General features: G+C 52.5%; 1 protein-coding gene across 3 annotated transcripts; it reads left to right on the forward strand.

The window, feature by feature from the left end:
- The first annotated feature begins 4,331 nt into the window (after positions 1 to 4,331).
- On the forward strand, positions 4,332 to 23,068 carry GAS8 (growth arrest specific 8). Of its 3 annotated transcripts, XM_019412870.2 has the most exons (11): positions 4,332 to 4,591; positions 6,943 to 7,029; positions 10,224 to 10,421; positions 11,335 to 11,541; positions 13,400 to 13,454; positions 14,327 to 14,532; positions 15,072 to 15,239; positions 15,702 to 15,788; positions 18,235 to 18,444; positions 21,134 to 21,199; positions 22,816 to 23,068. In XM_019412870.2, the coding sequence occupies exons 1-11, from the start codon at positions 4,589 to 4,591 to the stop codon at positions 22,963 to 22,965; spliced, it is 1,437 nt and encodes a 478-aa protein (XP_019268415.2). In that variant the 5' UTR covers positions 4,332 to 4,588; the 3' UTR covers positions 22,966 to 23,068. The 3 variants fall into 3 exon arrangements, with proteins under 3 accessions (XP_019268415.2, XP_019268417.2, XP_019268420.2); XM_019412872.2 differs by lacking the exon at positions 21,134 to 21,199 and having other exon boundaries at positions 4,487 to 4,591; XM_019412875.2 differs by lacking the exons at positions 4,332 to 4,591; positions 6,943 to 7,029; positions 10,224 to 10,421; positions 13,400 to 13,454 and having other exon boundaries at positions 11,437 to 11,541.
- Positions 23,069 to 23,097: the final 29 nt, after the last annotated feature.

Consider the following 23,097-nt stretch of genomic DNA (forward strand, 5'->3'; position numbering starts at 1 on the left):
AGCGCCCTCTGCGCCCCCAGCGCGCACGCTCCTCCCGCAGCCGCGCCGACTTCCGTCCGTTTGTTCGCCCCCAGATATTTATGGGGTGCCAGCCACTCGTCGGTGCTTCGCTGGCCATGGAGGGGAGGCACGAGGAGAGGCAAAGGCGGCGCCCACACCCCTGGCCTGTAAGCAAAGATTTGCAGATTGTGGCTAATACTATGGAGAACACATGTGGGTGGGGTTGGGCGGGAGTGGAACGGCGAGGCCGGAGTGGGGCGCGGGTGGGGGATGGGAGGTAGGGAGGTGGGAGCGGGCAGCCAGGGCGCCCCGGGGAGGCAGGCAGGATCCGGGCGCGTCGAGAACCGCAAACACACGCCCCTGGAATGCGTCCCTGTGTCAAGTTCTTTGTGCGCAGTATCTCATTAATTCTCCCAGAGATCCAAAGAAGACGGTGTCCTGTTTTTCCAGGTGCAGACGTTGAGCACAGAGAGGGTAGGTAACCTGACCAAGGCTGCACAGCCAGGCACTGGAAGCCAGAGGGTCCGAATTCAAGCCCAAAGACTGCACTTTTATAAAAACAAAACCAACCACAGAAGGGCATCAGGGAGAAAGAGTTTGTACCCGGCTGGGAGTGAAAAGGCCCACAGAGGAGGGAGGTGGGTATGAACTTGGTGTTTGCAGGACAGGCACCCTCTCAAAGGCAGGTGGTCCATACAGTTTCAGCCACTCGAGGAAGGCCCTCGTTGCCCAGCCCAACTCCAGTTTCAGGGAGCCCACAGCCTTTGAGACTGTCAGTCCCCGAGGCTGGCTAATGGTTCCCATTTTTCTTTAGTTTACAAAACAAGTGAAAACAAAGACTGCAGTTTGCAACCTTCTAAAATGATTTCGTGACCCTGTAGAACCAGCCCTTGCTGTGAGCCACTGGCCTCCATGTGACCCCAAAAGGCAGAGATTTGGCTTTCCAGGGACAAAACTGAGTTCTAGGATGGGTGGTGGGGCCATAAGCAAGCCAGTGAGTGCCCTGGGAAGTTGGGACAGGGGATAGGTACTGGCTGTTCAGAGTGAGCTGGGGTGGCAGATTGTATATTCTCAAAATGGTCACATTGGTATTTCTTAAAAAAAAATTTTTTTTTCAATGTTTTTAGTTATTTTTGACAGAGAGAGAGAGAGAGACAGAGCATGAGAGGGAGAGGGGCTGAGAGAGGGAGACACAGAATTTGAAGCAGGCTCCAGGCTCCGAGATGTCAGCACAGAGCCCGACGTGGGGCTCGAACTCACAGACCGCGAGTGAGATCATGACCTGAGCTGAAGTCGGACGCTCAACCGACTGAGCCACTCAGGCACCCCCAGATTGGTATTTCTGATTCCATTTCCAGAACCTTTCCACTCCCCTCAAGACACTCCCTCACCTATACTTTTCCTGCTTGAACCTGGGCAAGCCTTGTGACTGCTCTGGCCAAGAGAGTGTGGCAGAAATGATGCCATGTGACTTCTAAAGTTGGGTCATAAGGGAGATTCACCTGTCCCTCAGAAGACCCCCTGGAACCTGGCCACCTTATGTGAGGAATTCCAGGCCACTCAAGACGCCAATGTGTGTGTTCTGGCCAGCAACAGCCAGTAGACCGGACTTAAGTCCTCAGGCCATGGGGCAGACATGAGACCCGCCTTTGAGCCACCCCTCTGGGGGTTTCTGTGGAGCTGAGGTGAGCTGTCCCCCACTGAGTCTTGGCTGAGTTGTAGACTCATGAGCAAAACCGATATTGTTACTGTATCAAGCCATTACTTTTGGGGATAACCTGTTATGCAGCCACAGTAACTGTAATGGCAATTGTTTAATAATTTTCCCTATTTGAGAGATGGGTAGGTGGGTACCTTTAGACAAGAGGGGGTCTTGTCTAAGGCATTCCAGCTGGTGACCAGCAGGTGATCTGATTCCAGAGCCAGTGTTTATTTATTTTGAACTTTTCATTAAGAACATTTTTAAACAAAAGGAGAGAGAATAGCACAATTAACCTGCTTGTACCCAACACCCAGACTCAGCAGTTACTAACTCATGGCTGATCATGTTTCCTCTCTACTATCAATTACCTCCCTTCATTGCTGGATTTTTTTTGAAGCAAATCCTACACATTATATAATTTCATTTTTAAATACTTCACTATTTATCTCTAAGTGAGAGTCCAGTCTTCTCAAGTCCTCTGTTATCTTTTTTTTTTTAAAAGCTTATTTATGTAATTTGAAAGAGAGAGAGAGGGAGAGAGAGGGAGGGAGAGGGAGGGAGGGAGACAGAGAGAGAACAAGCAGGGGAGGGGCAGAGAAAGAGGGAGAGTGAGAATCCCAAGCAGGCTCCTTGCTGTCAGTACGGAGCTCGACACGGGGCTCGATCCCATGAACCATGAGATCATGACCTGAGCTGAAATCAAGAGTCAGACACTTAACTGACTGAGCCCCCCAGGTGTCGCTGAAGTATTCTATTACCTTAACATCCAGGCATCTGTTGAGTTGACGTAGTGGTCTGCACTTGATCTTAGCCAAAAGGCCGAGAAGCGATGATGATGTAGTGGTCTGAAGCAGTTTACCTAACTGACCAAGTCAGCAGGCATGAGGAAGAGGCAGACATTAGACAATATGGTCAGGGGGTTTGTCTGTGTTAACATTTGCTCTGTGATTTTGCAGGAAACTCAGATGCCATTTATCTGGGTTTTGGAGCTGCACAGCTTGATGCTGAATAAAAGTATCTTGAGCCACACATGTGAAGAAAAGGCTCTTTTCTAAGAATCTGAACTCAAATCCAATATGAAAAGCACAGGTCACTGTGGGCCTTGTCAGGAGCCCGGGGAGTTGTCAGCCAGGGCTCTCTGTGGAACTTTTCATCTCTGCAATCCATACTGATAAACTAAGCGATGCTGCTGCTTTTGACAAATGAATTCCCTGTCTCGTTATCCTGAGCTCACCTTCTTTTTCTTGCCCTTTTTGCTGAAAGGAATTCTTGTTAATGCATTTATTTAATTCAGAACTCCCAGACTTCTAAAGCAAAAAAGCCAATCAGCATGAGGCACCTAGCATATTGGGTCTGCCAAAGTAAGTGTTAAATAACAATAATTACCCCTCCGTGTTACCCAGCTGCACTGTCTCACCCACCAAATTCCCTCTGGGAGGCCCTGGCATGGGGGGAGGAGGCCCCTATCAGGCCAGTGGTGTAGGCACAGGGACATGACCAGACCTCACAAAGGCCTCAGGGCCTGCTATAAATAAATCATGGCTCTGTGCAAGGTAGGTCCTTCCAGTTGGCTGCTCCAGTCCAAGAGCAGTCATGGCTTCTGTGGGTAAACCAGGAAGCCCTTCAGGGTCCTCACTGTGGCTCTCAGATCACTGCCTGTGTGTGTGTGTGTGTGTGTGTGTGTGTGTGTGTGTGTGTGCGTGCCTGGGGCCTAAACAAGCCCAGCTAAGGAGGCATCTTCTTCCTTGGGTGGGACTGGCAGATCCCTTCTTCATTAATCACACTTTGTCCCCAGTGCAACTCTCCAGGGCGAAAAAATTCTGGAATCTTCTCCATCCCCAAACAGATGGGAACATAGGACCTGCTGCAAAATCACTAGTTAGGAAGATGTTAAAGGAGAGGGTGTACAAACCAAGAGGACAAATGGTGTGTGAAGATGGGCACTTGCTTAGTCTTCTAAGATGGGCATTCTTAGTCTTCTGATTGACAGGGAGTGATACACGTGGGCAACAGGGTGGTGGCAGGTGTTGGAAATTCACCTGCAAAATCATACAATGATTTGCAGTTTTCAGAGCAAGGGGTTGGGAAAGGGACCTCCTAAGGCTTTTTCTGCAGTGCCTGTCTGGCAACCCCTGGCAGAGGTTTCTAGTTTTTCCTCACCATGAGGACCGGGGGCCACAGAGGAGGCCTCCTCAGGCAGAGTAGTTTATTTTTGAGGAGACACTTGCTGACTTCAAAACTTTGGAGCTAGCTGGAAAATACTTTTCTTTCCTATTTTTGTTTTGTTCTGATGGTTTGCGGAAACCCAGCTACCTTCCACCCTCACCGCGGCAGCTGGCGGGAGGAATTTTCTAAGGTGGGCGGGGGTGTGGCCCAGGGGCGTAACCTCGGCCCAAATTTGAATCCGATTTGCATAGCGTCTGGGAGCCTTGGGCGGCTGATCTGTCTTTCCTTGCGGTCTCCCTCCTTCGTGGAAGGCACTCTTACTGAACACCTGGTATGTACTGTTGTTCTAGGCGCTGTAGGTAAGAAGTGGACGAAACGGTTCCTCCCCCTCCGGGGACCTTAAGTTCTAGTCGGGGAGACACGCAAAAGACGCCATAATCCCCCAACGAAAGGCGCTTAGGAGCTTCGGGAAGATCCAGAGTGTGGTTGACACCAGGCCGCCGCAAGACCTACTCGACTCGGGCAACCCCAGGTCCCGCCCAGCGCGAGTTGCTACGAACTCGCCTCCGCGGCGGCGACGGACTGTACCGGCTGGCCGAGTCTCGCGAGGATCTTCGAGGTTTCGCGCGGGACCGCCCATCGGTTGCCGGGAGACGCTGCGGCCTGCGTCCGGCGGGCGCCTCTGTCTGCAGGTGGCGGCGGGAATCCACCACCAGAGCCATGGTGAGGAGGCGCGGGGTACCCGGCTAGGGTCCCTGAGGGCGCCAGGGGCTCCTTGGTTAGACAGTCCTGCGCGCAAAGAGACCCCTGGATGGGGAGGCCTGGGGTCCCGGGACCTGTGCGCACCGAGACCCCAAGAATGGGCAGGCTTGGAGCTCTGGGTTCCTGGAATTGAGGCCTTGGTGCTCGCCTGGCGTTCCCATGAGGAGAGCATGGGGCGCTACGCATGCCGCATCCCTCATCCCGCACGCACGCTGAGCTGAGAGATCTGGGGTCTCCAGGCTCCTGTGCTCATCCCCCCCCCCCCCCCAACCCCCGCGCCGAGATCCAGGGCTTGATGTGCAAGCTGTCCAGAAAACAGAACCTGGGACAAAAAGATTTCCCATTTGTTATGGAGGTCTCAGTCCTCCGATCCTTGGGCCCTAGGGTCTGACATTATAGGGTCCCATGGAGCACAGTCGGGGTCAGGGGACACCGCAGGACGCCCAGTCTCTGGGATGGAGAGTCTGAGGCATACCGCAGTGGCTGGAGTTCCCGCTACAGCAAGGAGTACGGGACAGAGCCCCAGGATACAAGAACTGCTGTTTCCTTGGAGAACCCCGTGGGAGGCAGGCCTGTCCGAGCAAGACGGGGAGCTCACCGCCTCTCCAGTTCTTCCTCCTGCCTCTCTCCTGTATTGGGGCCCTCAGCTGCCCTGGCACCCATGGTATAGACGCGTTCAGTAGCGCCTTTTCTGGGATGTGGCCCGCGGGCCATCAGCTGGCGGGGAGAATGCCTCTCCAAGCCCCTGCAGTTGGCTGTGAATTGCCAAGTAGTGGTGAACCTTTGGGGCCTTCTGATGGGGTGGGCTTCTCGGAGGAGGAAAGATTTTAGTGGATGGGTCTTTTAAAATCAGCTGGAAAAGATCTTTAAAATACTTATGTGTATCACTAGCTTGTGGGAATATGGGTGATTTTCCTATTCACTTTTTGCTTTTCTGTGTTTTCCGAGATATCCACGTAAAACTTTTTTGTAATCGTAAACATGTTACAGAGACGTGTAGACATGCACGTACACACATGAAAACATTAACAGGGACGTTTAGACACACAAATATGTTACAGAAACATGTAGATTCATGCACATGCAAAAGCATGGGTCACAGAGTTGGGAGAAGTCTAGGCGTGAAGACAGGGATTTGGAAATTCAGTACCTGCTTGAGTGGCCCTTGAGAGGTGAGTGGGGGTGGGAGGTGTCTCTCATCTCGTCAAAGCTGTTAAAAGCAAGTGACACTAAGAGCAGGTCCGTGTGGTGAACCGTTTATAGCGCACCCATGGCGAGTGCTGTCTGCTTCAGCTCCTGACAAGGCTTCTTTCAAGGATTTATTTATGTATTTACTTTAATGTTTAAAATTAATTAATTAATAATAAATAATGTTTATTTACTTGTTTGTTTATTTATTTAAATGTTTGTTTTTGAGAGAGAAAGAGAGACAGAGTGCGAGCGGGGGGGACGGGGCAGAGAGAGAGGGAGACACAGAATCCGAAGCAGGCTCCAGGCTCTGAGCTGACAGCACAGAGCCCGACGCGGGGCTCGAACCCACGAACCGCGAGATCGTGACCTGAGCTGAACTGGGGTGCTTAACCGACTGAGCCACCCACATACCCCAAAGATTTTTTTTTAAGTTTATTTATTTTGAGGGAGAGACAGCGGGAGCAGAAGAGGGGGCAGAGAGAGAGAGAGAGGGAGAGAGAGAATTTAGAGCCTGACGTGGGGCTTGATCCCACAAACTGAGATCATGACCTGAGCTGAAATCAAGAGACGCTTAACTGACTGAGCTACCCAGGTGCCTCTGATTCTCTGAAGGAGTTTTATATTTGGAAGAAAGGAAGCCTTCTATTACCACTTGTGATCATTGCTATGGAGACATTTCTCCTTGGACTTATTGAACAGTTTCTTGCAGGTTTCTCTGTGGTGGTGACCAAGCATTGTAGCCAACATAGTAACATTTGGCAGTGTGGTATTGGGGTTTGTCCTGGCCAAGCACATTTTGCACCCACACCAAGGAGGTCTCTGCCACGTACCAAGGAGTGGATTTGGAATGAGTTCCCCCTCCCTTCCTTTCTGAGGGAGAAAATGTTCTCTTCTAAAAAGGAAGATTTTTTTCCTTGTTTCTCCAGAGGTGTCAACAGAGAAGTGTGTGGGTGGTGAAGGGTGGGGAAACCTTAGGGCGGAGTGATGTGCTCCAGGTGGGGCATGAGCCAGTGAGCAGTAGGACAGAGGTACCACGACAGGTACTCCTCTTCCGGTGAGCCCGGGAATTAATCAGAGCCAGGCCTCCCTGTCTTACCCGATCATCTCTTCTTTAATCAAAGGCGCCCAAGAAGAAAGGGAAGAAAGGGAAAACCAAAGCTACCCCGATTGTTGACGGGCTTGCTCCGGAGGACATGAGCAAGGAGCAGGTGAGCAATTAGGTCGGGATGGGACTGGCGAGTGTCGTTCGAAGTTGTCTCTGGCTGTTTGTCTTTCTGAACTTCTTTTTTTTTTTCTTTTTTTTTTTTTAACGTTTATGTATTTTTGAGACAGAGAGAGACAGAGTGTGAACAAGGGAGGGGCAGAGAGAGAGGGAGACACAGAATCAGAAGCAGACTCCAGGCTCTGAGCCATCAGCCCAGAGCCCGACGCGGGGCTCGAACTCATGGACCGCGAGATCGTGACCTGGGCTGAAGTCGGACGTCTAACCGACTGAGCCACCCAGGCGCCCCTTTCTGAACTTCTTACAGACTGTTGCCCACTGCCTCCTCGTCCACCTCCCCTCAGTGTGTTCCTGCACTTGTGTCCAAACCAAGATAACACCTCTTCCCATTTCCATACTTCTCGTCGGCTCCAAAACTCTCAAGCACAGTACAATTTAAAAAAGGCATCAGTACACTGAAGACATTTTTAAATAGGGTGGTAGCAATTTGGAAGGAAATGATTTTCCAAAATAAAATCTATTTTTAATTTTCTGTATATCCTTTCAGTCTCATCCTTTTATGCACCTGATGCTTACTGAGCTGTTATATGCATATATAATATTGTTGTTTATTTTATTTGCATTAAACAGTAGGAATTATTTTAAGCCACTTACCCATTGTGACGACATTAAGGACCAGAGAACGTAAGTGTCTAATTATAATTCCAGTGGGAAACCAGCACATGGTGAACCATGAGAGCAGGTGTGGTGCCCCCTGCAGCCTTTGTGTTGGTGACTGACCCGTGAGTGTCTGCTGTAGGCCTCTTGAGGGTTCCATGTCAGCTTGTGGGTTGGTGTTAATAACTCACTTGATAGTTTTAAGACATAAATACAAAGGAGACAGGGACAGTGACATGAGCTGAAGTTGATGAGCTGGACAGAGGCCCTTGTACACTAGTGAAGGGTTGCTTTATTTTACATGCGGGGGAACCACAAGCAGTTTAAGGAGATGGTGATGGGTTCAGGTTTGTGTTTTGGAGAGAGGGCGGGGCTGCTGTGTGTAGAATGGACGGCACATCACATTGCCAACAGTTGAGCTGTTTCTCGTCTCCCCGTTTACTTCTTGTCCCTGTCGATACAGAACTGTGACACAGCAGTGGTTAGGTTGCACATGTGGGCACTGACACCTCAGAACTGTCTAGGGTCCAGGCAGGGGTGAGGGACTGGGGACAGCTGGGTGAGGGACTGTGGACAGCTGCGGTCAGTTCATTGGATGGTTACCTTGGGGGCACTGGGCTCCAGTGTGGTCTGTTTTCTGCTTTTCAAAGAGAAGCTAGAAATCTGGATATTTATAAGAAACCTAAATATTGAGGGAAATCTAAGACTGCGAGTCAATCGAACTAGGTAGGAGCCTGGTTTAGGCTATCTGTTTGAGTCTAGATACGAAAGGTCTGTGCCACGAGGACACTGTCATCTGCTGAACCCCTCATCCAGGTTCCCCACCACAGAGCTCCGGCTGCCCCTCCTTGGGGGCTTGTTATCTTGGCCTTCTCTCTTCTTAAAGTTTTTAATTCATTTTATTTATTTATTTTTACTTTTATCTTCTAATGTTTTATTTCTTTTTGAGAGAGAGAAAGTATGAGCAGCGTAGGGGCAGAGGGAGACGGGGACAAAAGATCTGACAAAGGATTTGCTGAGAGCAGAGAACGCGATGTAGGGTTCGAACCCATGAACCGTGAGCTCATGACCTGAGCTGAACTCAGACGCTTAAGCAACCGAGCCACCCGGGCGCTCCTCTCTCTCTTTTTAAAAAATTTTTATTTATTTGTGGGGGAGAGGGGCGGAAGGAGAGAGTGGGAGAGAATTCCAAGTGGGCTCTACTTTCAGTGCAGACCGTGTGCATGACCCTGGGGTCATGGCCTGAGCCGCCATCAAGAGTCGGACGCTCAACCGACTGAGCCACTCAAGCGCCCCTTGGCCTGGCCTTCTCTTGAAGTGAGAAGTGTGGTTTCCCTGTGGGGAGTGGGGTTATCAGGAGAGAAAAACTTCACAGTGAGTGGCCTGAAGTTGTGCTCCGAAGATGACTAATTCTTGTTGGAGATGAAATTCCCAAGAAAGCCAAGAGCCAGCCCCACGTAAAAAAAAAAAAAAAATTAACCTATTTGGAGATTTGCAGTGGGCTTCGGACAAAACCTTTTTGACTGTTAGGGGTTCTTCTGGGTTTGTATATTTTTTTTGCTTAACATACCTTTAAAGGTGAGCATTTGTTTGTTTGTTTATTTATTTATTTAAAGTTTTATGTACTTATTTTGAGAGAGAGCAAGGGAGGAGCAGAGAGAGAGAGGGAGAGAGAGAATCCCAAGCAGGCTCTTTGCTGACAGTGCAAATACGGGGCTTTAACTCTCGAACTGTGAGATCGTGACCTGAGCTGAAATCAAGTCGGATGTTTAACTGAGCCACCCAGGCACCACCAGAAGGTGAATGGTTTTTAATTTAGCATTGTTTTGTTAACGTGTGTACATGCTGCTCCATCATTTTCATATTTATGTGTCTTTGGGCCCTATAATCTTTTAGTAGATTTACTCTAATTTCTCAACCATTTCCCTATTTAAAATCATCTCAGATTACTTCCTTTAAACTTTTCTTGCTGTTGTAATAATGGTGTGGCTAATGTCTTTGAGCAGATAACTCTTGTATTTTTTGGTTCTTTTTTTTTTTTTTTAATTTTTTAACGTTTATTTACTTTTGAGAGAAAGAGAGCATGAGCAGGAGAGGGGCAGAGGGAGAGGGAGACACAGAATCGGAAGCAGGCTCCAGGCTCTGAGCTGTCAGCACAGAGCCCGACGCGGGGCTCGAACCCACGCACGGTGAGATCATGACCTGAGCCAAAGTCAGACGCCCAACTGACTGAGCCACCCAGGCGCCCCAACTCTTGTGTTCTTTTGAGAAATTCCTCTAGTATAAATTCCTGGGACTGGATGAAAAGATACAGTCATATTTTGATTATTGGTTACATTCAAGGTACTTCTGCTATTTTCTGAATCATGTCCTGTCCTCGGGACCTTTCTAGCATCATATTTTAACATCCCACTTTTAGTTTTTACTTGTGTTTAGGTGAGAACGGCCTTTCTTTCTTCTTCGCCGTGGGCAGGGGCGGGGGGAGGGCCCTGCTGGGCCTCACGGCTGCGCTCTGCCCGGCAGGTGGAGGAGCATGTCAGCCGTGTCCGGGAGGAGCTGGACCGTGAGCGTGAGGAGCGCAACTACTTCCAGTTGGAGCGGGACAAGATCCATACCTTCTGGGAGATCACACGGAGGCAGCTGGAGGAGAAGAAGGCCGAGCTGCGAAACAAGGACCGGGAAATGGAGGAGGCTGAGGAGAGGCACCAGGTTGAGATCAAGGTAAATGCAGCTGGCCTGCCCGTCCCTGCGGGACATACCATATGGCGCAGAAGAACGGGGCAGGGGCAGGGGGGCATTTTGTTGCTTGCTTTGGGGTCACAGCCCTTTGTATCCTTTACACTGGGAAATGAAGGTTTGTTGTTTTTTTAAGTTTATTTATTTTCAGAGAGAGAGAGAGAGAACGAGTGGGGGAAGGGCAGAGAGAGGGGGAGAGAGAGAATCCCAAGCAGGCTTCATGCTCATCGCAGAGCCTGACATGAGAGATCGTGACATGAACTGAAATCAAGAGTTGGACACTTAGGGGCGCCTGGGTGGCTCAGTCGGGTGAGCGACCGACTTTAGCTCAGGTCATGATCTCAGGGTTTGTGAGTTTGAGCCCCGCATCGGGCTCTGTGCTGACAGCTCAGAGCCTGGAACCTGCTTCCGATTCTGTGTCTCCCTCTCTCTCTGCCCCTCCCCGACTCATGCCCTGTCTCTCTCTATCTCAGAAATAAATAAACATTAAAAAAAAAATTAAAAAAAAAAAGAGTTGGACACTTAACTGACTGAGCCACTCATGAAATACTCGTGAAAGTATTTTTTATAAAAGGGTATGTGCACGGGGCACCTGGGTGGCTCAGTCGGTTAGGCGTCCGACTTTAGCTCAGGTCATGATCTCCTGGTTTGTGAGTTCGAGCCCCACATCGCGATCTCTGCTGTCAGCTTGGAGCTCTGTCCCCCTGTCTGCTTCTCCCCAACTTGTGCGCTCTCTCTCTCTCTCTCTCTCTCTCTCAAAAATAAATAAAACATTAAAAAAAAAAAGGATATGTGCCTGCAGGTGAGCATGCACGGGCAGGGGAGCAGGCGAGTGTGCGTGTGCAGGGGTGTGGGTGAGAGTGTGCAGGGAAGCAAGCGGTGCTCTCGCTGCCTGCAGGTGTACAAGCAGAAGGTGAAGCACCTGCTGTACGAGCATCAGAACAACCTGACAGAGATGAAGGCTGAGGGTACTGTGGTCATGAAGCTGGCCCAGAGGGAGCACTGCGCACAGGAGGGTGCACTGCGCAAGGACATGCGGGCACTGAAGGTGGAGCTCAAGGAGCAGGAGCTGGCCAACGAGGTGGTGGTGAAGAACCTGCGGCTGGTAGGTGTGAGGGCCGCCAGTGCCTGACTGGCTGCTGGGGACCGTGAACTCCCGGTTAGTCAGCTTACCTGGGAATTCATATTTTGCTTAGAAGCTTCCTGCATTTTGGGAATTCGTTGAACTATTTAAGAAAAAGACAAATCCCATTTGGGGGCCAAGTACAGAATTTTATTTCAGAGCTGAGCAACAAATGGACTTCCCAAGGGGAAAATCCAGCCTAGGGTCCTCTTCATGTGCTGCTGACGCCTGACACCTGACTGCTTTCCCAGGGAGTCTGTCAGGTGCATTTAGAAACATAACAGAACCGGGGCGCCCGGGTGGCTCAGTCGGTTGAGCGTCCGACTTTGGCTCAGGTCGTGATCTCGGGTTTGTGAGTTCGAGCCCTGTGCCGGGCTCTGTTCTGACAGCTCAGAGCCTGGAGCCTGCTTCAGATTCTGTGTCTCCCTCTCTCTCTGCCCCTCCCCTGCTCGTGCTGTCTCTTTTAAAAATAAACAAACATTAAAAAAAAAAAAGAAACATACGCAACCATTAACATGTCTGGTATGCCAGCCCCTCCGTGGCCATGGCGGTTTGTCATGCAAGCTGGGTTCATAAGCACCTGGCTGACTTTTTGGTCCTTTCTGAGTGAGGCTTGGGGGTTCCAGGTGGAGGTTGAGATTCATTTGCCTGGTGCCCATAAGGTGCCAAGCCCTGTTCTGATCTCTGGGGACATATAGGGAACAGGACTGAGAGAATGACTGCCCACGTGTGGTTGACAGTCCAGGAAGGAGACAAAAGACAGAACGAAGTGTTGGATACGTGGAGCACATCCACAGGCATAAACGCTGTGGGAAGAGCAGTGCGGGGAAGAGGATGCAGTGGGTTGAGGGTAGGGTTGTATTCTTCTACAAGGAATTCTGGGAGTGTCTCATTGAGAAGGTGACGTTTGGGCAAAGGCTGGAAGGCGGTGGGGCTGAGCCAGGCTTAGGGAGACCAGGTCTGGAGAAGGCATAGGGGATGGGCTGGTGTGGAGGCCCAGAGGAGCAAGGGGCAAGGTGGCTGGGCAGGTAGGTCAGAGCTTGTCGGCATCAAAAGCCACAGTCAGGACCCAGCTGTTGACCTGGGTTTAGTTGGGGGAACTTTGGAGGTTTTGGGCAGAGGGAAGATGTGCCTGACTTTGGTTTTCTAAGGTTCTTCTTGGCTGTGGGTTCGGAAGACTTTGTCAATACGTTTGCCACATGCTGGAGGCCCCGCAGCCTCAACTAAGAAAAAACTGCAGTGAAGGCTGACGGTGAAGTCTTGGACCTATAAGAATAGTCTGGTCTTTGCTGACAGACAGACTTCCAGTGAATTTGGTGATGTGAGGCTGTCTGCTTACCTGAGGCCTGGATATGGAGTAGTTATGTGGTCAGAAGTCCCCTTTGTGCAAAAGTACTATCCTATAAAAAATAATCTAAATTTTCTATTCAAAACCTCTCTATATAACCGTGAAAATGATTGTGAATGCTGCTCTAAGTCACAGCTGAAGCAGGCCGTCAGGCATCTGGAGAGAACCTGCAGCTCATGTAGACATGGCCTGTGCTCTCCGACCTGTGGGCAAGCTGAGTGAGGGGCCAAGCACGGTCAGTGTTTAGCACGTCTGTTAACATTCGGTCATTAACCAAGGAAAGTGAATTATGAAACACGGAAGTTACCAAAACCATGTTATTCTGAGCATGGTCCAAGAGCTCAGACATGAGGGGAACCCAGCACCCTCCAGAAACAGCGCAGAGTTTACGGAGTTGGATTTTCCATACCACCGAGGAGCAGGGCCAGCCCCAGGGAGAGGCTTCTGTGTGTGTCTGTCACCTAGTAACGGCCTGCTTCTCTGCCTTTGCAGAAGCACAGCGAGGAGGTCACCAAGATGCGGAATGACTTCGAGAGGCAAGTGCGAGGTCAGTTCCTTACATGTGTCCTGTCAGAAGGAAATTTACCTCTAGGGCCTGCTCACCCAGGGCACAGAAACCAGGTTAAAATGGCCTAGACACGCAGAGAGAAAATGTAGTTTCCAAGGCTGACGGATTGCCCAGAATCCCGGAACAACTTACTTCCACGCAAGTTGGGGAGGCTGTGATTACCTCCTACGTCCCTACTCCTGGCACAAATCAGCAGTTTGAGGCACGTGGCAGTTATTGTCTTGTGGGCAGTATTCTTAGAATAGTCTTTTCATGGCTTCTGGCCTGAGGAGGCTCCCATTTGAGAAGTCTGTCGGGTTCACTAATAAAGCTCTAGAGTCGGCCTGGATGACCACCGAGCCGTGGGATCAGCTGACACTTGGTTTTGGGAACCCTAACCCCGGGATTGATTATCAATGCCTGCTACGGGCAAAGGAAGGCAGACAGTGGTGTGTGTGCTGAATATGTCATCTGTGAGCCTCAGCAGAGAGAGGTCCACTCAAACCCGTCCTGTGCTTTGGCCGCGCTTGTGTGCACAGCCTTCATCCCGGTGGATGTTCCTGGGCCGTGTTTAGAAGTCCCATCTATTCTTTTTTTTTTTTTAATGTTTATTTTTTGAGAGAGCATGAGCAGGGGTGGGGCAGAGAGAGACAGAGGGAGAGAGAGGATCTCAAGCAGGCTCCATGCTATCAGTGCAGAGCCGGACATGGGGCTCGAACCCATGAAACATGAGATCATGACCCGAGCCGAAATCGAGAGTCGGACGCTCAACCTACTGAGCTGCCCAGGTGCCCATAGGTTCCATCTATTCTGATAGACACTGGCCAGCTGTTCCTCTGCTAAGCTGCCCTATATGTGCTTCTGCCTTTCAGAAATTGAGGCCAAGTATGATAAAAAAATGAAGATGCTTAGGGATGAACTTGACCTGAGGAGAAAGACTGAGATCCACGAGGTGGAGGAGAGAAAGAACAGCCAGATCAACATGCTGATGCAGCGGCATGAAGAAGCCTTTACGGACATCAAGAACTACTACAACGACATCACCCTCAATAACCTGGCTCTCATCAACTCCCTCAAGGTGCTGCGCTAGGGCCGGCTGGGCCGGGGGCCCCAGACGCTAGGTCTCCACCCCGTCGGGCCCATTACTCTCCTTTTAAAAATGTTTGATGGTGCCCCTCTGTCCTTGTTTGAATTCATGATGGAGCCTCTCCACACCTGTGGCTGGCGGCAGCCAGGATGTTGCCCTGACTGTAGCGTAGGTGGGGCTCGTGAAAAGGACACATTCGACAGGTGGAAGCTTCATGCAGAATGTAGTGGGAGCCCCAGCATGGCTGCACAGGTCATCACCACGCAAGTGCTGGCAGGGACAGAGTTCCCACGGTGGGGAATGCCCCTCGGGTCCTGGAAAAGTGTAATCTCACTTTGTGTGGAAGCAGCCTTCCTAGAAGATTCAGAATAAGTGAAGACTGCAAAATTACTCCGTGTTTATACACAGAACAGGTCTTCAGGACCGTCCTTGGTGGGCGGTGGGCAGGAGGGCTCCTGGCTCTGCCCTCTGAAGACCTCGGCTCTGCCTGCCGAACCCCTGCCGCACCCCTGCCGTACTTGTGCCAACAGGAGCAGTTGGAGGACATGCGCAAGAAGGAAGGTCACCTCGAGAGGGAGATGATGGAGGTGTCCGCGCAGAACAAGCGCCTGACAGACCCTCTCCAGAAGGCTCGGGACGACGTGACTGAGATGCAGAAGAAGCTCGGGAACTATGAGAGGGACAGACAGACCCTGGTTGTGAGTTTCTGCCTGACTGTGCCTCCCTCCTTGCACTTCCTCCTGGGCTAGGAGAGGAGGGACATCAGCAAGGTGTCTCCTGGGTCCCAGAGCAGGGTCGGCCTTTAGGGCAGGACTGGGGGGCTGAATCTCAGCTTCTCTGACTGGTGTCCTCCATGGACAGGATGTTAAGCTGGTGCACGTTCTGGGCAATAGGCGTTTCCACCAGCCTGCTGCGGGGGGCGCTCAGCTGCTTGTGTCCTTGAGCCAGTCCTTCGTTCATTCATTCGTTCCTTCATTCATTCTAGCAATCTCTACACTGAGGATGGGGCTCGAACTGACAGCCCTGACCCAGAGACACCGGGTGCCCCCGAGGCAGCTCTCTTCCACAGTTATTTTTGGCCTTGCCGTCCCCCAGGAGCCTGCATTGCGTGGACGCCTGGTCCTGAACACTTTGTCCTCCACCCTTCATTTTCTCTCCAGCGCACAAAAGCACGTCTGAAGGTTGCCGAGAAAGCGCTGAAGGACCTCCAGTGGGAACACGAGGTGCTGGAGCAGCGATTTCTCAAGGTGAGCAGATGCCAGGCCGGCATCCCGGGGACCCCCGGTCAGGGAGAGACCCTTCCTGTAACCCTGGCTCGGCCACTGGTTCCAGGAAGCCCTAGAACCGCGGCCGGGTTTCTAGGTTCGAAAGCTGGGAGTCCTGTTGTCCGCTTCTCATGCTCTGCAGCCTTATGAGGCAAAACCCTGTGGTACATTCTAGAGAAGGCCCGGGGTCTCACAGAGCAGGTGCCCTGCTGGGAGACCATCACCCCCAATTCTCTTTCCCCGCGGCTCACCTCTGAAGCACGTGAAGGGTACCTGGCCCTTGCATCGAGGGTCTTTTCCATGTATGTACGTGTGTTTAAGCAGTAAACTGTCGGGCACACGTTGTAAAGAAGCCTGGAACCCTGCCGTCTGTGAGTGAAAATGAGAGGGCCCTCCTGCTGTGCAGTGCTGGTTCTCACGAGTGGTAGCAGCTCCTTGAGTTTTGTGCAGACTTCTTCCTGTGCACCCTTAGGCACGGGTGGCTTCATGCCTTAAGAACGCTGTGCTTTTTTTTTCTTTTTAACCTCACCTTGATTGTGCTGTCTCCAGATTGTACACACACAACAGTCATGTTCGGCTCTGTGCCAGAACGCTCCATTTAAAAAAGTTTTTTTTTTTTTTACATTTATTTATTGTTTGAGAGACATAGAGAGACAGAGCACAAGTTGGGGAGGGGCAGAGAGAGAGGAGACACAGAATCCGAAGCAGGCTCTGGGCTCTAAGCTGCCAGCACAGAGCCTGATGCAGGGCTCGAACTCCCAAACTGTGAGATCATGACCTGAGCCGAAGTCGGACGCTTAACCGAGCGAGCCACCCGGGCGCCCCAGAAGGCTCCATTTGTTATGCAGCCACTTCCCCTGGAGAGATGTCTTCGTTTTCGTCCTTTGCTGTTACAAACCACTGCCACTGTCCTCCTTTTAAGTTTACTTTTGTGCAGGGGTGAGCATCTCTTTTAAAGTCAGTCCCTAGCAGTGGCTTGTTGGGCCAAAAGGTTTGTGTTCCGAATTTGGGTAGAGGCTGCACAGAGCGTTGTTCTGAGTTATGACTCTGCCCAAAGCACCCAAGGGGCCACTTCCTGCCCGGACCAGATGTCACTAATTCAAAACTCGCTGATGTGATTGGGTGGAAGATGTCTCGTTGAATGTGCTTTTCTGAGGTACCCCGTGAGTGGCACACATGCCAGGCAGAGCAGTTCCGTCTTTTAAACTTTTCATTCAGGTTTTGTTCCTTTTCTCACCTGATTGAGATTCCTGCTCACAGACAGTGATTATGGAATGGTCCACATTCCTCAGGTACATCCCATCATCCCATCAGATCTAGAGTCACCTTCTTCAGAGATGCCTCTGAGGGTCCTGCAGGCTGCTGGCCAGCCAGGAGAAGGACCCTTGAGTCACCAGTGAGATGTGCCCTGCGCCCCCTCCGCCCCACCCCCCCCCCGCCCCGTTGCTGGCTAAGGGGGGTGTGCATTTGGGGAGGAGGAAATGGAGGCTGACTGCAGAGGCTTGCGTTGGAGCCTGTGCACTTCGCCCCCTTCTCTTCTGTTTGAGTGTCATTCGTGGTGTGTGGCAAAGTCAGTGTTTCCTGAGAAAAGCAAGCGTGTCGATGTGTCAGCAGATTTTGAAGACCAAAGGGATGGACTGATTGAAGTGAATCGAGGGAAAACTGTACAGTAAGGAGAAGGAGAAGGTGCTGCAGGTTTGAGCATAACCCTCTTCTCTTCCTAGCTGTAAGACATGTTTTTACACACGTAGAGAACATTCTGGAAGGAGTTACATCACGGATTCACATGGAGGCCTCTGGGAAGTTGGGTTAAGGGGCGTTCACTTTTTATACTTACACACAGTCTTGATTTTTCTTTAAGGTGCTCAGTTAAAGGAAAAAGAATGGGAAGATGAAAAAGAACACTTCTATCTATTGACAGGCTGGCCTCCAGATCTGCCTCGTGGGGCATGTTCTAGGATCCAGGGCTGGCAGAGGGAGTGGACGGATCCCCACGGGCCCCACTCCCAAGCGTTGCCTGCTGGAGTTTGATGCCTTGGATGTGACGTAGGGGTGATCAGGGACATGACTTTCCTGAGCCTACTGAACAAACCCAGGGCCCCAGCCTCTCTGTGGGGCTTCTCCAGCTCTAACGAGGGTGCCCTCCTACCTCCTGAAACACCTTAGTAGACAAGGGTCCAGTTAGTGTTTCCTCCTGCTTTCCACAGTGTGGATGGCCGCAGCCCTTTAATCCCGTCACAGAGAGTGGGTGTGGCGGCAGTGTAAATGACACCCAGCCCCCCCATCCGTGGGTGGGCACCGGTGAATGGAGTTCACTCGGCAGAACTGGTATGTTCTGGCCCAGGGAAGAGGCGGGAGGGGGCTTCCGACCAGTGAGATGCTTCCGGGGGAGGTGGCCTCTTTGTCCACTGCAGCCTGTCCCTTGCAGGTACAGCAGGAGCGAGATGAGCTGTACAGGAAGTTCACCGCGGCCATCCTGGAGGTGCAGCAGAAGGTGGGCTTCAAGAACCTGGTTCTGGAGCGGAAGCTGCAGGCGCTGAGCGCTGCTGTGGAGAAGAAAGAGGTGCAGATTAATGAGGTGCTGGCGGCCTCCAACCTGGACCCTGCTGCCCTGACCCTTGTGTCCCGCAAGCTGGAGGTAGGCCCCAGGCGGGCTCCTGGGGAGGTACGGGGCTGGAGCCTCATGTCCTTGCCCCCCAGTAGGTGTCCTGAGCTTGGGTTGGGGGTCGCTTGTTCCGTGTGTTTGTGTCCAGCCTCCGTCATTCCGGTGGGGACCCTCAGGTGGTGTTGGGAGGGTCATGGGTTTCCTGTGGCCTGAGCATAGATGGGGCTGCAGATGTCTGCTCACAGGCCCGTGTGTGCCATCAGGCTCCCCAGGTTCTCTGTTACTGGCTTTGCTCAGGTCTGAGGTCTTCTGCAGTCCCCTCCTTAACCTCTCAGCCCTTCTGGCCCTGAGCCCACTGCCTGTCCAGTTCTCGAGATGGGTTTAGTTCAGCCTATCAGGCCCTGGGTTTCTCAAGCTGCTGTGGGCCGGTGCTCCTCGGGAATTTGGCAGCAAACCTAGAGACGGGCCTGGGGGACAGTCAGGCCCATGAGCTCTCAGCTGAGACTACTGCCACAGTCTGCCTGGGTTGCTTTGATGTCCGGATGTAGGCTGTGGGCAGTTAGGGTGGGGAAATGCAGGGCCGTGGGCAGTTAAGACAGGGAAATGCAGGGCTGTGGGTGCCCCTTTGTGGTGGCGGGTGCTGTGGCAGGGTTCCCAGAGGGAGTTATGTCTGAGCACAGGCCACGAGTTCACAGTTCCTCGTGGTGCTCCTCTATGCTGGAACCATCTTGGGCACTGGGGACAGCAGTAAACAAGGCAGATGGGGCCCGGGTGCCCATGGGCTGGTGGGGCCAGCTGAGGAACGCTGGCAATAGCTGCCAGCTTTGGCTCAGCAAGCAAAAGCCTGACAGCACCTGGCAGGCCGTCTTGCCTGGAGCTGGGCCTTGTGTCTCTGTTCCCTGGGCCTAGTTGGGGCGTGTCACAGAAAGAACGGGTGAGGCTGGACAAGGGGTCTCTGGGCTGCCGCGGGAGTGCGGCTGTGCAGGGATCCTGGCCACCTGGGTGACCTACTGTAGCTGCCAGGCCTGAGACAACCCCAGGTGCAGTGCCCTTGGGTGCCTGGGAGACAGATGCGGGTGTGCATGGCCCCAGCGAACGCAGCTGGTCTGCATGTCTTTATGGAGAGGCCCAGTGAGGAGAGGCCAGCTTGTCCCAGAGATGGATCCTTCCAGGATAGACGGTGCCTGTGTGTGTCTGCTTTTCCTTCATGGAGAAACAGATCTTCGGAGTTAGGGGCTGCTGACTGCTTCAGTTTGCGCAAGTGTGTTTCATCCTGAGAAATGGCACACATAGCATTTTTTAAAAAATGTTTTTGAGAGCGAGAGAGAGCGAGAGCGAGCAGAGGAGGGGCAGAGAGAGAGGGAGAGACAGAGAATCCCAAACCGGCTGTGCACTGACAGTGCCGGAGCCTGATGCTGGGCTCGAACCCACAAACCGTAAGACCACGACCTGAGCCCAAACCAAGAGTCAGACGCTTAACTGACTGAGTCACCCAGGTGTCCCTACACAGGTAGCATTTTTTAGGTGATTTGTCCCTGTGTAGTTCAGCTGAACATAAACCCCCCTTTGCTCACATGACACCCAGGCCCTGAGGATTAACTCTGTGTCAGGTCACTTCATGTTTATGTAAAGCATCCTGCACTGGCCTACTGCCCACCTGGCCTTGACCTTAAGCTTGCAGCTCCCACTTGGTTGTATCCTTGTGAGCCCCTTGCTGCTGCTTGGGTGTTGGGGGGAGCGCAGGGCTGAGGCGAAGGGAGCAGAGCCAGAGGGATGGGGGTGATTCTCACGCTGTTGGCTGTGCCCCTGGGTTTGGGGCTGGTGAGGAAACATGGAAGGTCCTGGGTGGGGCAGACTGGATCAGAGAGAACCCTCTGGGAAGGTGGGAGGTGAGCTGGCACTGAGTAGGGGTGAAGGACTTATTGCTGGTGTGGAAGTGCTGAGGAGTCCAAGATTATGTAGTGCCCATTTCTGGATGAGACCAGGTGCTGCTTTCGGGCAGCAGTGAGTCCTGGCTCAGGGGGTGGCAGGGCCAGGAGGCCCTGAGTCACTCAGGACAGGCTCTCGGGGCCTGTGGTGGTGCAGCCACATGGGAGGGGCCTAGTCTGGGCTGGCAGCACCATGGACTTGGGTCTGGGGGCCCATCTGTGTCCTTGTCCTTGTTTGTGAATCCCTGTGAACGCCGGGCGGTGGGGAGCGAGGGCCCTGTTAGAAAGGTCAGGATGGCTTTCCTGTCTCTACTTGTGGGAGGGGCAGCTGGTCTTGGAGCTGGATGAGGTTGTGTTGCCAGCACTCATGATGAAATCAGTCCCGTCCTCAGTGGTTGCTGCAGCTGGGCCTGTGGGCCAGGGTGCGGCGTGTCAGCTCTTGCCTTTTCTGGACACTTACTTCTCTTGCCAGGCAGGAACCCTCCAGGCAGCAGGTAGGGGTTCAAGGGGCCTTCCCTGGGCCATGGTTGGCCTGGCTTCTCTAATCTCTTGTCCTCACTTCCCACCATCTAGACAGTCGCCATCTGGAGAGGCAGATGGTATTTTCCCTTTCTCCTCTGAAGACCTTTCTGTGCTGGCTGGCTGCGCCCTGTGTGGATGCACACCGTGATGGGGTCAGGCTGCCATTCCCTGGATGTCTGAGGTCCCCTGCTGGAGCTCCCAGACCCCTGCCAACCCCTGTCTACCTCAGCTCAAAGACAAGCTCTAACTCACATCCACCTTTCTCTCCTTAGGATGTTCTAGAATCAAAGAACAACACTATCAAGGACTTGCAGTATGAGTTGGCCCGGGTCTGCAAGGTATGAGGAGACTCCTTGACCCTCTCTCAGGGCCCCACCTTATTTACACTTTGAGGCATACACAGCCTGAGGCTGTCTGGGCCTTCTAAGGGTCACTGTGTGTGTGGACTGGGTCTCTGATGCTGCCACGGGAGTGCGGTTGTGCTGGCATCCTGGCCACCCGGGAGACCTGTAGCTGCCAGGCTTGAGACAGCCCTGTCTCAGCTCTGGCCATGGTCCTGGTGTCCCTTACAGGGGCTTGCCCAGTGGATGTCTGCTAAATGAGGGCACTCTGTCCCTGTCTCCCTGTTTGACCCTTTACTCTTGCTGACCTGGGCTCCGGGGTGACTGGATGGGCCTCCTTTGCTTCTTCTATGTAGGGGACAGTTACGAGTCTAAGCTTCTCTCACTCCTTTGTAAGTCTGATGAAAGCTGCACCCCGTACCCACACCAAAGCCACCAGCAGTGTGGAGGCCTCCCGCTGTTGCGGAGTGGCAGGGAGTGCCTTGACCCTTCTGTTGTCTGCCTCATGAGCCCCAGAGGCCTGGGCCCTCTACCCAGTATTCACTCCTCTGTGGGTGAGCCCCGAGCTCTGCCTTGGCTTTGCCTGTGGGAAATGCAGACATAGCGCTGCCTACATTGAACTCAAGCAGCCACCCCGTGAGTGTGACTCAGATAAGCCCATAAACCTGCCGGTGGACATCGCATCCTGGTTCTACTGTGCACCCTGGGTTGTGGAACCCCAGGAGGGAGGCAGTGCCTGTCACTGGCGCTGGGCTCCAGCGCCCGTGACCAGATCTCCCTGAGCCTTTCCTCAGCCCTGCCCATCTGGACACTTCCCTTATATGCTCTGGCATCCCCTGATACTTAGATCTACAAAATTAGAACCATCTACTGGTGTGTGCAGTTCTAAGGGAATGTATCTGATTGTCAGGAGGTCCGACCCCCAGAAAAAGGTGAGAGCCGGGACCTAGCCCCCAAGTTCTGTCTGGAGCCCAGCCTGAGTTCACCCTTTAAATCTCAGCTCCAAGCATCAGCACCTTTTTCTTGATAATGGTGAGGATGATGTCAGACCAGGCTCCAGGCATTTCCTGGGCATTTCAATCCCTTGTAACCAATCCGATGCAATTAACTCTTTAAAAAGTATCCATTTTCCAGAGCGGGGAACAGGAACCTTGCCTGTGTTGGCCCCACCAGCACTGTTGTCCAGACCTTAGCCTTCCTGGGATCGGGGGATGGAGGGCCGCCTGCACTCTCCACCCACAAGGCAGGGAGGGTCATATACACGTGGAAGGTCATGCCCGCGAAGTCAGGGGTGACCGATTTGAATGAGAAATGCCTGGCCAGGAGCCAGGAGCACGTTCAGACTATAGTTCTGCTCCGAGTCTGTATCTTCTGCTTCAGTTTCCCCATCTGTGAAACAGGAATAATGGCAGCGTCTCCCATTGTGGGTTAGCTGAGTTATGTACGTGAAGGTGCTTATGATCAGGTGTGGCGTACCGTGAGCCGTTGGTAAAGGTCAGCTTTAAATGGTTTTCCTCCACCACCCTCCTGCACCCTCCAGAGCTGAGTAAGGCCTGGGCTAGAGTCACCCTCCGTGTGGCTCCGCCCCTCCCGATGCTGCTCTCACCCCACAGGCCCACAGTGACCTGCTGCGCACCTATGAGGCTAAGCTCCTGGCCTTCGGAATCCCTCTGGACAACGTGGGCTTCAAGCCTCTGGAGACGGCCGTGATTGGGCAGACGCTGGGCCAGGGTCCCGCGGGGCTCGTGGGCACCCCAACGTAGTGCCCGCCTGGGACTGCTCCCTGGACGACACTCCCTTTCACCAAGGACAGGAGCGGTTTGTCTTTCTATTTGTATCGTCTGCAAATGAAGTTTTTCTACATTCGCTGTGTGTCCTGTTGCCTGGCTACGTGG

Source organism: Panthera pardus, unplaced genomic scaffold, assembly GCF_024362965.1.
Source record: "Panthera pardus isolate Hobbes unplaced genomic scaffold, ASM2436296v1 HiC_scaffold_19, whole genome shotgun sequence".
Lineage (NCBI taxonomy): Eukaryota > Metazoa > Chordata > Mammalia > Carnivora > Felidae > Panthera > Panthera pardus.